The following is a 15,350-nucleotide window of genomic DNA, read 5'->3' as shown; positions in this document are numbered from 1 at the left end:
CATACATACACACACACACTGTGTGTATATGTGAACAAACACAAACGACTGAATAATGGAACAAATAACAGAATGAATCAATGAAAGAATCAAGGAATGAATCAATGAAAGAATTGCAAAAATGGACATGGACAGCTAGGAACGTAAAAGGATTTATGGGCTATGAAGGAAAAAGAAGGATGGGCTAGGTGTGAAATAAAGGGGGATGGGCTAGAAAGGAAAAAAAAAGACACCCACACTTTTACATCAGACTGACGCACAAGCACAGACAGAGATCAGACACAAAAGGCCATATCCCCCTCCCTCTTTCTATTTCTTTCTCTCTCGTTTCAGATCCCCCCACCACCCTGAAGAGCATGAATGGTCTGCTGTTCTGCTGACGTGGACCCCCAGTGCCAGCCTTCCAGAGGAAACATCAACAAACACGTAGAGGACGAGAAAAACACACACACAGACTAAGCCAAGAATAACTCCAAACAGGCAGTTCTGTTCTGAGAATAAACAGCCATTAAATCTTTTCTATCTCTCTCAGACACAAACACAACCAAGAACTGACAAGTCTAAACATAAACTATCACTCAGCAACTCTGAAACACATTTTGAGGACTGGCTAGGAAAGCCAACATCATTGTGTGCTCACTTGAGCTGACAGCAAACGCAAACCGATGAACCTTTGCGGTTCTCTCTGGATCTTCAGGACGTTCAGTAAATGCTCCAAATGCTCTAGTGAAATCCAATGAGATAAAGAGGAAAACTAGGCTACAACCTGACGGATGTGTCACTTGAGATGTTCCACATCTTTTAATCTTCAATGGTAATTAAAGAAGAGCCCATGCCTCTCGGACACCTTCGGTGGAGGTGTTCCAGCAATGTCTAAGCAGACTGAGACCCTGGGAAAGACCCAGGACATGCTGGGGGGATTAAATCTCTTGGCTGGCCTCGGAATACCTTGGGTTCACCAAGAATGACCTGAAGGAAGTGGCCAGGGAAAAGGACACATGGAATGCACCCGGGTCCCAGATAAGCAGCAAAAGTGTATGGACACACGGGCGAACAGACGAATATGCAAATACGTAAACCTACATAAAGGCTTAGGGTTCGAGTTAGACAGAAACTTGAGGAACTGATAAAACCTCTTCTGGCGGTCTCCCAGTAGCTGTGTTGTTCCTTGTGAGTAGGTATTCTGTATCAGTGATCACTTCCATCACCTCAAACCTGTAACTTAAAAATGAATGACTTCTAGCTGCTTTGTTGCTACAAATCGCTGTCAGTGAATGCTCAAAATTGTGTGTTAAAAAAAAAAAAAATTTAACCTGTACTTTTACCTGGTTGGACAGGGCAGTGAAATCTCATTGGTTCAAATGCGACCCAACAAAGATGCAAATTGATTTAGGTTGCAGGGTGTGAATTCGGCACCACTAGTGGCACCAAATGAAGACACAAAAGAAAAGTTTTAACAACCAGCTTGTCAGTGCTTAGATAAACAGGTACACTGTCAGAAAAAAGGTACCGTTCTGTCGCTGGGGCAGTACTCCAAGGTACAAAAGTGAAAAGTGAAACATGTTAGTACCTTAAAGATACATTCTAGTACTTTGAAAGTACATATTGGTACCTTAAAGGCACATATTAGTATTTTAAAAGTACATATTTGTACCTTTTCATTGTAGTGTAGTCCTGACCCAAACTTATGCCACTGGTGATGTTACAGCTGGATGCTCAAAGAAACTTTGCAGACTGTAGTTTGCTTTCAAAATAAAAGTTTGTGTTTACACAATATATGTGTGTGTACTGTGTATATTTTTATGAATATATAAATACACAAGTTAACAAGTTTGTGAATATTTTAAATTTAAAAAAAAAAGGAAAACAAAAATAAAAGTGATACATCTGTCATACAGTGCTATTGTTGCTGCGGCGTATCACGTGTCCAGCATGATGCTTCGCCATGGACATAATGTGATACGTTCTAAAACAAACTTTTTTTTAGGAAGCAATTAGTTGCGATTCATTAATTTTCTATCATGGGCGTTCTACTTGGAGCTGTTCACGTCTTCAGACTCGGAAATTGTAAACGCAAAAATCTGAACGGCTGTTTGAAACAATTAAATCCTGTTGTGGTAGTGCAGCTGTTTTGTTTCTGCTGTTCTATCAGCACCATCTGCTGTCAGACTGAATGAGTGAGCATGTTCATTCAGCACGTCGCATTTACACGTTCAGCCATGCCCTGCTCACCACGTTGGTCTTGTTTACATCAGAATGCACGCATGCCTCTTTGATGCAGCATACAACTGATGGGAAAAGTATTGTTAAAATGCATTCAAAAATTCTTTATAATTTGTAATAAATAATTATTCACAGTATTTTGAAGTGTCCGTAAGAACAATATTGTGCATATTCATTATTGTGACATATCATAATTGGTTGTGATTTTGTGACTTTGCACAGAATGATTTAATGTTGAAAATTTGCATCATACTTGGCATAACAGAGTTTTCCAATCAACAGGATATTAAAGTAACTAATGGAACATTTAACTTTGCGCTCCTGGATCCAGTCTGGGTCTTGGCTCTTTGATTCAGCTAATCCAGCCTAAAACACTGGGAATGTGTCCACACTGTCTGAGTCTAATTACAACGGCCCCGGAAATAATCAAATCAAACACAGTTCCATCAACCCTTTATCTAGGCTAATTGCTAATTACAAAATGTTAACCCAGCTCTAAACCGGCACTACTGATTATCTCTCTGTTGTCTGATTAGTTGTAACTAATTTTATTATTCTTTTAGGTGTAAAGGAGGCCGAAAGAATTTAAGGCAAGGGATATGCAATTCGGGTAAATAGATAAAAGGGTTTACCAAAGTATTGGTTATGCTCAGACAACACTAATTTAATGACTAACCCCCTCCTTTGCAGTATGGAACAATTTAACAAGGAGTCTCTTCTTTTTTTGAATGCTAAATATTTTATTCACATCCTCCTCAGTGGCATAACAAGCTCCCCGTCACGCCCCGACGGACTGAGTGACGTACGTCTACATGCACGGAGGGAGAAAAAGACCACAGCGATATTTACGGAACACAAAAATCTTTCTCCTCTCATGATGCTTCAAAGAATAACGTGATAGAGAGAGAAAGGTTGGAAGAAGTCAAGCTCAGTGGGATAATTTGCTTTTTCCTCATTCCCTGGACTGCATTAAACAGGGTATGATAATTCTTTTGTCTAATTTCAAAAGCCCACACAGATATCAGTACACAGAGTCTGTGTTCCCGCCCCAAGAGTTATACAAAGACAACATGGCATGTGGTGTACATGCACGTAGGATATAAAATAAGCGTATTGATTAAGCTTGTTGAACCCTGCACCCATCTAATTGAAGGATTATCATCGCACAAACAAAAAAGCACTTGGATCTTTCTCCAAACCATCTCTCTCTCTCCCCCTCTCTCCATCCATCCCTAAAGGCTTCAGCAAAGTGGGATGAGTCATCGACTCATTCATTCCGAAAGCTATGGACTGCAGATGCAGTGAATGAAGCATGTGCGGGAGAAACTGTGAGTGAATTCATAAACAAATATATATTACAATATTTTTCTAGAGACCCCACATATACAAATGCATCAGGTTCATTCATGAATCCAAAGCAGACCAAACACTGTTACATAGATTGTCAAAAGTTCAGTCTACTGCATTTTAAATTTACGCAAATTTCTTGCATTTCATGAATGAGGACCATTGAGGACCAATACTAGTTTCTTCAAAAATCTCCTCTGTAGCTACTTCAGTTGCATCACAACTTGAACTCTTTGTTTTAGTTAGTTGTATTAGCCTGATATAGCTTATATTACATAAATATTTTGCTGTCTGACTTAAATATGACCCATGTCTGATGCATGCGAAACACTACATTGCAGCTTCCATTGTGAACAAATATGGTACTTATCTGTTGTTTTCTGAAAAACATTTTTTATTACACAGCTCTCTGAGACACTTGATTCTGACTGGTCAATTGCGGCATCCTCTGTGGTCAAATATTTTTATATAATGGCCATTTAACTATAATTGGCTGCTGTTCCAGGCTACTCATTTTCTGCTGTGGTAGATTCAGGTGTTGTATCACTCCAGGGTCCTTTTAATTTCATAAAATAATTTCAGCTCATCAATTCAAATTCAGTCAAATTTATACATGGGTGTCAAATGCATGTTTAGACTAACATGCTCTATAATGCCAACCTGAAGGTAAACTAGAATTTTGTTTAAACTCAAATGAGCGTGAAACAAAGAATAACAGGTTCTTTGATGTTAACCTATAGGCAAACAGTAGTTCTGTTTAGCCTCTAATGGGTGATTTTGCCTTTTTATGTTTTGTGGGAGACAGAAGAGCTCTACACACAGTTCAATGCTGATGGAATAAAACCGCACTGTGTATCCAAACGTGGTGACATTAGTAAGGGCTTCTCTGGATAGATGAATAGATCGGGTCAGAGTACTGAGAGCTCACCGCTAGCTTCAGTCCCAATCCGAGCTGCCCCGGTGAGTAACTCCTTATAAATACACCCACACAAATGTCCACTCACGGAGAATGTTCCTACCCACATAGACATAAATGCATTATAATGCCTTCCAAAAAACATAACACAGTGGACGTCTGTGCCAATGCACACATCAGACAGCAGACACAACCATAAACACAACTGCTCTACCACACAGTCTGTTAGAAGTATTTCATTTTTAGCTGTTAAAAATACAGTCTGGCCTCACAACCCTTACCAAAATACTGCAGCTGTGCTATGGTAGACTATAGAAGCCTATGCATGCTACATCATGCTTTGGCAAATCATTATTACGACATAAAAAGTCATAATTCTGACAAAGCTAATTATGAGATACAATATAATTATTGATAGAAAGTCAAAATTATAACAACCATCATTTTTGAAATATAAAATTACAGTTATATACATCATTAAAATTATACAAATAATCAGTTATGACAAGTGAAATTAATAGCAGTTACTAATCATAATGAGATCAAAGTCACAATTATGACATACTAAAGCACAATTCTGAAACATGCCAACAACTGACATAGCTGAAACTGACAAAGTCAGTTATGACAACCTGACATATGAGATAATTATGATAAATTAATATGACCAAAAAATAAATAAATCTCTCAATTACTGCTTTTTATCCCATAATTTGCTTTGTGTCAAATAAATATTCTTCTCTCATAATTACGACTTATTATGTCAAAAATTTGACTTGTGTTATGATTATGATTTTCCAAAGCATGACTGGGCTGACTGGGCTGATGTTATCTGATTGTAATACCATAGTAATCTATGGAGTTTGATAATACAATTATTGCTATTAATACTGCTCATACTTGAGTATAAAAGTCCCATGTGCAATTTTTCTATTTATGCTATAGCATTTAAAGAATGATTTCTTTAAAGAATTTCATTATATTATAATTGCAAAAACCATAGTAAACAAAAAAGGATGCTAATACAATGCTATGTTCATGGTTGTTCAGACAAAATGTCTTTAAAGAAACCAGATGATTCACAGAGAAGTTTATACATACTGAATATACAAGTTGTCTGTCCAGGTACAGACAAATCTGAGTGGTGTACCCTGTATCTGACATCAACACAGCAGGCTCTATGACGCTACTCTAATCAGTCAAATCATCACAAGCCAAAAAATTACAAACAAATATACTGAAGGCAAGTGACGCACAAGCAGTGAGTCAACATTAAAGTGTGTGATGTCACCTGGAGTAAGTGATCAGACTATGACTGTTCGCACTTTGACGTCTAAATGTCACAGTGGGAAACACACCAGGTGCCAGATGTGGCCCATCGCAAACAGCGTCACAGGGAAAGCAAGTACTCGAAGTTAGAGTGTTGTGTGAGGATCTTTCTCTGTGGTTACTAAAGTGTTTCAGGTGGTTGCTAAACAAGTGCTTACTGGCACAAGCCAAAAGACCCAAACTCCAACTCTGAACTCTAAAGGTTTTGTGCATCTGGATCCTAGCGTTTAGATATGGCTCAGTTCCTCAATGCAAGTCTAACTTTTTTTTGTCATTCACATTTTTTTTGTCATCCAAACTTATTTTCATAACTTACTTTTTATAAGAAGCCAGTTCAGAAATGTTGTGTCGAAAAGAACCTAGTTTTCTTTGCATTCATACTGTAAATGACCTTCCCAATCACTAAGCTGTTAATAAAACAGGAAGACGTTTTGTGCAATTTGTGTCTGCAACACTTGAAGATGACTACTAAGATGACAATTTGTATGTCAAATGAAAAATTTTAATTTTTGCATTTGCAATGTATAATACATCATATCGGAAAGCAAGTCAGCCTCAGAGTCAGTTCTGAATATTTAACAATTTTTTTTTTACTGCAAACTACTCTGAGACCCCTAAAACAAAGTCTGAGAATGTCACGTGGACACTGAAATGCACTCGTGCTGTAAAAGTGAGCCTACTGAACATCTGAACATACAGCCAAACAGATGGATGCCTGTTTTTTGAGATACAATCAAACGTTACTTTAGCAAGCAAACTGTTTAAGACGTGCTGCATGTTGCCAACATTTGATGCTTAGAAAAAAAGGAAAATGGTCATGAAGATAACTAATACTGTCTGTAAGTCCAGCTAATCAGACAGCGAAGGGACGTCAGTGACTGGAAAGTCCTGGCCAACATCCTACATGAGTAATAGTGAGACAAAAACACAAACAAATAAGTGTGCACAAATCAACGGGATGGCATTTACAGGCTGAACACCAATATCCACAACATCTAGGGTGGCAAACGTTCAAAGTAATGTTAAGGCTGTGATGTTACTGGGATGTGTTAACAAGTTTCACCCCTCTGATGTCATTCTTAACCACAGCCCACCCCTGCAGTCTTAAATTAAGTTCACTCTTCCCATCTTAAGACTGCTTCTTCATATTAAACAGACTTTTATGAAGCTCCGTAGTGCGCGTGTGGTATTTATGTACTTCCAGCTACTGAAAACACATGAATGAATTCAGAAATAGAACAAACGCCCATCTGGACCAAAAAGGAAATCAGGAAGAGAGGGACAAACCAGTTCCCTCTGGTTTATCCTGCGGATTTTAGCATTACCTCCGGCTCACTCTAAGGTTAGGGGTTAAACACACACACACAAACACACACTCTTCCCTCGGCTCCCGCAACGGTGAGTCATCACTCCATTCACGTCACTGACAGACAACAGCTTCCAGTGACAGACCAGTGTACAGCAGCCCCACTCGCCCTCACGCTACTCTTCCTCATCAGCTCCTTCCTCTCAGAGGGGGGGGAATCTTGCGTCTAAATTTAGCGACTCTTGCCCCCATTTTGAAATGGAATGGCTTCTTTGTCCCACAAAGACCTTGGCATGTGTCAACAGGAAGACTGTGTTGAAACAAATGGCATATATGCCTACTAGAATTCATCAATGGCACTTGGCTTCTTATTAAAAAAAAAAAAAAAAAAAGTTAAAGCTGAATGACACAAGATGCATGACAGTGACAACATTTAGCGATTCCCTCCATTCCTTTCTATACCTTTACACCGAATGAGAATTGGAGTTTTCAAAACACAAAAAGGAATCAAATGACTTATTCAGGAACAGGATCAGCCTGATCCATTGATGAATCATTTGGACTGGTTCAATCACCTCATAAGGATATTTTGTCAATGAACTGGACATAGGTGATGTCTCAGTCCCAGTTCACTGTAATTGCTTGGAAAAAAGTGACAAATACATTCTTCTGTGCTCATCAAAATAACAATATCAACAAAAAGGTTTGGAACCACATGAGGGTGAGTAAATTAACACAGAACTATTCCTGATGATGCCATGTAATGGTAAAATTCATGCATTTTGTAGACCACAATATCTGTGATTCTTATCTATAGTATATAGATTATTTTTTTCCATAATGTTTAATCAAATGTCATAACTCAGTGCTCCAGTGAAAAATACAGGTGTCTCACTGGTGATGCAATCTTCTCCAATCATTTAATCTGCTAAAACCCCCACCTCCAAAATCGACTGCAAGCTCAGATTCATTTTTAATGCCACACCCACACATCAAAATCTAATCATCAAGCTAAAACAAAGTCCCGGCCTACATTTTTTTAATGTTAGATAATCCCTTACAATAAAGTGTATGTCACAATTCAGAAGATCATTGCAACGTTAAAGGGTTTCAATTTCAGTCATTCTGGGTAGGTCTGCTAATATAGAACTGTCATTGTCTATTGCATTGCGTGTTGTGTGAAGCACACTCTAAAAAGAGGTTTAAGTCCACTTAAAGTTCAGGTATAAGTCAATGCAAAGATTTTTCACTGAAAATGGACAGACTCTTCATTTTAAGGCTGGGACACACCAAGCCGACTTCAAAGAACTACCCAGATAGCACACATACATCTGCAAGATGTCTGTTAAAGATCACTTGATCTGGAAAGCATCTGCTGTGCACAAACATCTGACAGATGTCTGTAATATGTCAGTTTTACATACATACTAAATCAAAAACCTTAAAGTCTTAAAGACATCTAATAGATGTCTAGTTGAAGTACTGCAGACAAGCAAACACTGTAACTGCAGTAAATGCAGACGTCTACTAGACATCTCTGTGATATATCTGTGCTATCAGGGTAGCGGCGACAAAAGCCAACGGTGTTGTTGCCTTGCGTCGGGAGCGTCTGGACAAGAAGCTGTGCTTGAACACACAGACTACGGCCGACTGTGTGACAACATTTTCCTGTCTATATCAGCAGCTTTTAATAAACCAGATATACAAAACATAAAGCAGCGCTGGCTTACTATTTTGAATATCAGTTATGTTGATCACTTTACTAATTTTAAGCTGCTCATGTTATGACAATATTCACATATTGGAATGCTTGGGTAAGATCATGTTACATTAGAACAGCCTTCCGTTTGTACCACTTTCATTTACTTGTTTTCTTCACTTTCGCTTTAATTCTCCGGCACTGACTCGTTCGCGAAACTAGGCATCCAATAGGAGTTCCCACTTTCTCAGACGACCCGAGTCAGCATGTTGAATCGGGCAAACTCCTGCCGATGTGTGGAACACGCCAAACAAACTAGCCCGACAGATGCTGCCTGACGACCCGCCAAGAATGAGAGTGCGTCCCGGTCTTTAAACTCTCAAAGTATACCAGATTTTGGTAATGCCCCCAACTCCCCTACAGGGACCAAGGTCCAACCTCCATAGTTTCCCCAAATCCTGTGGAAAAAACAGAGTAGTGTGGCACTTCTGCAGAAATGTTTACATGTATTGGATCACTCCTTGATAAGAGATGAGCTAACAAAGTGCTAGTCATAACTGCAAAATAAAAAATAAGATTCCCCTTAGGTTTTCAGAAAAAAAAAATGGCTACAATTTTCATTTGGGTTTTGAGTTAAATGCTAAAGCCGGATGATAACATCAATCTCATTTCAATGCAGCCGACTGCTTATTTCACAAGTTCAAATCCTTGCCAAGCTAATCAGGCCAGCTAGGAGCAGAACAATCAGGCTTACCGCATACAATGGGCTGGATGCTATTGTTTTTTTTCTAATCAATAGCTTCCCAAGGCACAGTAATCTTTCAATTACAGTCACACTCCACTTCTTCCTATTGCGGCAACTGCCAATCAGGGAGGCTGGCAGTTCATAGCGTGTTCGCACCGTCCCACACAATGGCTGCAGACAAAAAGCGCTCTTCGCAAGCTGAGAGGGGGTGTAAGACATCTCATTGCAACCCTGCCGAGACCCACCAAACACTAGCTGACTGTTGTGACTGAGCTTCCAACACATATGGCAATTAGACCCAACACTGGATGGCTCTCTTAGTGAATGAGGATGTGTTGATTCAGACCGGGGGGATCTGCTAAGAGTCGTGATTGTAGTTGTGTGGAAAGTGAGTCCAGTGGAGGGATTTCACTGTAGTTCAATAAGATGTAAAATATTTGTGAAGAACATACAGTGTTTTAGGACCTCAACCCGACCAGGAATGCTGCAACAAGGTTCCTGGATCAAGTACTTTGTCCTGAACTAAAGTGAAATGAGATTTGACTGCAAAGTGTTAACAGGACAATGCAAAAAAAAAAAAAAAAAAAAAAAAAAAAAGACAAAAAAAAAAAAAAAAAAAAAAAAAAAAAAAAGGAAAACCCATGAAAATTTGATTTATTGCTTGATTCTTTTTTATATCATGTCAACAAAAACAGAAAGAAACCGAATTAAATAAAAACATCTTGATGTGTCATATATGTGTGTATGTATGTGCAAGGCACTGGTCTCGGCCACTCTCACTGAAAATTTAGGACTTCGATGTTTGGATGCTCCAAATCACTCTCAGAGTCATAAACTGGGACCTAATAAAGTGATTTTATAAGGGCATACCCGGTTTTACTCTCCTGAAAGACAAAATTCAACTTGCTAGAATTGTTTATAATGTTTGTAATTCATGAAAATCTAAACACTAGAATAAAGAGGAAAATTACAAGATAGTTTACATTTTAGAGGAGGCATTTAGGGACAACGGGTGTTATTTATAGCCGTTTAAAACGGAAAAAAAAAAACGGTCCCCTCAAGTATCTGGGAACAAGAAGGCTCAAATCTCTCTAATTAATTAGAAGAATTTACAGGTATTAATCAGCACGTTAATGGCAGTCAATTATGGGGTAAGTCTCAATGTGGTAATTACAATCATATGAACTTGTGATTTGGCAAAATGAAACGCCACTTGTTAATAGACTAATGTAATTATGGTTAAAATTACACAGAAATCCTTCTTAACACCAGAGGAACTTACGTACCTGTGATACACTGAAACTGACCATCATCCCGCTGGATCGTGAAGGCCTCTCCTGGGTTTACCTGCACCAAGATTACCTGAGGAAAGCAAGAAAGATGCTGTTAGAGGAAACTAGCTTATTCAGACTACTTTAAAACCCTTAGCTCAAAACATTCCCTTATTTCATAAAAATTGCATTAACTGCTTGAATGAAAGATAACACTACAATGAATAAAGATAAACTGTAGGGATCTGAATGGCTCAACCTGTGAGGGCTCCATGAGTAAAATCTAACACTAAACTTCCTTCTGCCATTATCCTGACCTCATTTAACATCAGTGCAGTCTTCCATGTGGCTCAGTTTTATTCCAGGCTAATATATCTAGTGTAAACGTGTCCATCATTCAGCCAGGCACAAACATGCTTCTATTATCTTCATTTTCTCATGGCTATACATAAGTGACAGGCAAATAGATGATAACGTACACATCCACTTCTGAGGGCAGCAGAAAATGGAAACGTTGTTTACTGCTATGACGAAAATGCTCTAATTCCAAGAAAAAAAGATGGGGAAAAACAGGAATATACACATGCATACCAGCCATGGGGTGGCGGCAATGTACTGCAAATTCAGTTTTACTTTTTTTATATTTGTTGTTGTTGTTGTTTTCTGTTGCCTACGAGATCCGAGAATCAATAGAAATGTCATCAAAATGGATTTGTTATCGTCTTTGTGCCACTCCTCTAGTTTTCTGATCAATGATTACGGCTCAGGGAAATCACATGTGAATCTGACACAGCTGAATCCTGAAACAGCACAACTAATTTCATTCAAAGTTTTGCCAATATCACCCACTTATAAATGGCATAAAGGAAAGTAAACATTTAAATAACACACACAAAAACAAACTCACAATCTTTGAACTCTCCCATAACATTCCAAAATATCATTGACAACAAAATGATAAAAACAGGAATAAGGAGACATTGTGATGGGCTCTTTAGACTTAAGCAACTGCACTGTAACCTCTATAAAAATCTAAACAACAATGCACCAGTTTACCCAAGGATAGTGTATGAATTCAACAGATCACACGCACATGCAGTGTTTCTGTGAACGGAAAAAACTGAATAAAACTATAGGCTCACATAAAAAAAGAATATATAGGCCTAAACAATAAATATTTCACTTAAATCATTTGTTGACAGATTGTGATCCAGAGTTCGCAGAAAGGAAAACTAGAAAAGTTTTCTTATTTTGCAAAAGCTTGACAGTTTTGAATGATGTCATCTGAAACTACCAATTAGTGTTCGTATGAGCATCGCGCCGGTGCCTTGCACACACAGACACAACATATTTTTGCGACACTGCAGCCTGTTCATTATCAAAATAAAATACAGTTAAAGAAACGTATAAAAAGTTACACTGCTCCGTTGTACAATCTGATGCGTTCAGCGTGACCACCGTCTCACTGTGCTGATATAGCCGATGTGAAGGATGATGTTTTACATTGATGCAAGTGAAGTACAAAGCCTATTAGATAATAAATAATACTTTAGCATCCAGATACGATGCGGATATGGAAACATTTGGATTCGTGCTGAATGAGAGAGGTAGGCATCACCTTAAATTAAGTTGTTTTGGATTTACGTTTTTATAGCCTAAATGCATAGCCTTAACTTTAGAGGATTAGTTAGAAGGAAACTAATAACCGTTTATAATGTTTGTAAACATTATTTACTTCTCCAGCATTTTTGCCTACATTATTTCTGAATATAAAAATAAAATGCGACGTGAGCCTACGCACATTATGTTCTTTTTCCTCTCAAAACGCAATTTTATACGAGTAGTGTTTTTTAAACAACACAGAAAACATTTTAAATATCTTTAAAAAAAAATACTCTAATGTCTTTAAAACAGATTTTTTTCTTTTGTTTAGTAGCCTACATTTGGCCAAAATCTAGAAAAAATTATGCTGTAAATAAAACACTGCACTTTATTATTATACAATTTTTTTTTTTTTTTTTTAAGGTACATCGGGAGATGCATTCCCTCCACAAACAAATGTAATCCACTTTGTCTTCAGCAGCTCAGATGTCAGGAGTAAATGACGACTACTATGTTCTTTATTACATCCAACAACAAAACACCTCAATCGCTTAGGAGCCATTCTTGTCTATGTCCCTGCTCCGGCGTTGAAACAATGGCGGTCGGACTGTTACAGCTCATTCAGGGTGGGTCTAAGGTAAAACGGCTGTGTCAATCAACTATCGTGGGAGCGGCCTTGGTCTTTGTGATGTCACACAGACAAGAAGCTGAGAATGGCCTGTTTTAAAAAAGGGAATATTATTTTTAAGAATTAAAGAAAAAAAAAACACTGGGTGGATTTTTATCATTATAGGGTGGATGTGTTGTGCCAACAAACATTTATGTTCAAGCAACATTTAAAGGTGAATTTTGCATCTGAAGACTGATTAAATATAAAAGCAGCAGTACTAAACTGCCCAGTGTATGGATTAAAGTCACTAAGACCATTTGTTTTGCATGCATCTCTTATTATATACATGTATAATAGATACAGACAAATTGCAAAAAATAGTGAGGTCCCCAGTACTCACTTCTCTGTCCTAGCTTACTCGTACTCAAGAAGGGTGACGTGTGAGTTCCATTGGAATTCTTTGCTCCTTACTCAAACTTTTCTCAAATTTGCTGGACACACCAATACATGGTCACTAGAGGTCGCTTGTGATGCCAGAAGTTGCCAGCTCTAAAAAGGACATCAGTGTTACTGGAAGTTGCTATAGGTGTGGGGCTTTACCGGCTATAAAACAGCAACCTGGCAAACACTCTAGTAACATGTCAGCGAGAGCTGCACAGGCAAGCACCACTCACATTCTCTTCAGAAATGTACCAATTTTGTCAATAATGCTTTAGTTGTTTTCATCCGATTACAGCATGTACACCAAGCTTCAAATCTGTGCTCTAAAGTGATTATTGGTAATATGTCTGCCAAATAATTAAATGTGAAAATAAGTAAAATCAACTAAATTCAGGAAACCTTCGTACAAAAATGTATGTTTTTAGCCTTGAAATGAAAACCCACAAAAATAATTCTCTAAATGACAGTCCTCTACAATACCACAAAACAAAGAAGGGCAAAGCAGGACTCCACCATTCAACAGACAGGATGCAAATCTCTGACATTAGATTACAAGCATGAATGATGATGAAGTGGAGAGGACAACATCATTGGATGTGACGTCCAAACCCACGTCACCAGCATGGGTCTGAAATAAGATGGAGAGGCAGGTTCAACGCTCATCAGAGTACCACTTGTTCCATGAAATCGCTCTGAGTCAGTCTTCCATTGAGCTTTTGTTAAGGCACTATTGATGACACATCTGTCTCGGAGACGAGCTGGAGCGCTGATCTATTTCAGCAGAGCAGGGGTCCTGATCTGAAACCCGCCAGCAGGAAGTCATCTGACTGGCTGATTTTAAAACATACGCCACCTAGTTCAGCACTCTCTAGTCTTTGGCTAAAGGTCTCAATATTTGTGCCTTCCTCATGAGGATATGGAATGGGGTGAGTCACATCAAAGGTGTGGATCAACCGTGATAAATGTCATACCGGGACTGAGAAATACACTCTTGTATCAGTCAACAGGTGGAATAAACACAAAGAAAGTGTAGAGTCCTAAAAATGCCATAGTGACATATTAAAAAACAGTCAAAACCACATTGCTGAAAGCAAAAAGAGAAAATGACAAAAAAAAAAAAAAAAATAAAAATAAAAATAATAATAATAATAATAATAATAATAATAATAATAATACAGAAGATAAGGTATTCTGGCATACAAATCATGAGCATTTTGTTTCTTGTTTCTCCTGAGTCAGTTTAAATGTGTTCTCAAAAGAGTTAAACACAAAAAAAAAAAACCTGGAGCAAACACAGAGCAAATAACACATCATGCCAAGAACAACAGGAACACGCGGCTCTTGCCTCAACCGAGGGTTAAGAACTGTCAGTCCTTCCGGAGGTAAAAACCAACTGAACGAAAGGACCTCAACCTCAGCCACAAATCCACATTGACCAGCTTTCGTACACCTCATTCTCATCTTAAAGCTAAAAGCAGCAGTCTTTAGAACCACCAAAAAAAAAACCTTGTCAGGAGAGAATACCATGATCGATGAATATATATCTGCTCAATAGAGACAAACACAAATGAATTTGAGCCTCTCAAAAAAATAAGTGCAGCAAGTGCAATTTATTTACCTCAGACTTGTGGTGGAAATCACAATTATAGCGCCTGAACTCCCACGGTTTGGGGCTCCAACTGCGGGTCTCCCCTAACACAGCCATCTTCTGTACTTCCGTCTCACTCTCTGTTCCCATTCATGAGTGCCACTGAGACACACCAGCTATCCCTTGACTGCTGCACACACACACTCGCACACACTCATACGAGCATGTTCTCGCTTGGCCACAAGCGCAGCGGCAAAGAGTGATGCATGAGCA

The 15,350-nt window shown here is 38.5% G+C and overlaps 1 protein-coding gene across 6 annotated transcripts in view; it reads right to left on the bottom strand.

Moving 5' to 3' along the window:
• The window catches only part of fndc3a (fibronectin type III domain containing 3A), a 73,704-nt gene that overhangs the window by 32,695 nt on the left and 25,659 nt on the right, over window positions 1-15,350 (bottom strand). For 4 of the 6 annotated variants that reach the window (XM_051128620.1, XM_051128622.1, XM_051128625.1 and 1 more), the window contains one exon: window positions 10,852-10,927. In XM_051128620.1, the coding sequence (XP_050984577.1) occupies window positions 10,852-10,927 (76 nt within the window). Of the gene's footprint in view, window positions 1-10,851; window positions 10,928-15,107; window positions 15,343-15,350 lie in introns of those variants that run through there. The other 2 variants (XM_051128621.1, XM_051128623.1) reach the window with 2 other exon arrangements.

The sequence above is a fragment of the Labeo rohita genome, chromosome 15 (genome assembly GCF_022985175.1).
Source record: "Labeo rohita strain BAU-BD-2019 chromosome 15, IGBB_LRoh.1.0, whole genome shotgun sequence".
Classification (NCBI taxonomy): Eukaryota; Metazoa; Chordata; class Actinopteri; order Cypriniformes; family Cyprinidae; genus Labeo; species Labeo rohita.
Note: the sequence above shows the minus strand (reverse complement) of the source record. Positions and strands in the feature narration are given on the sequence as shown.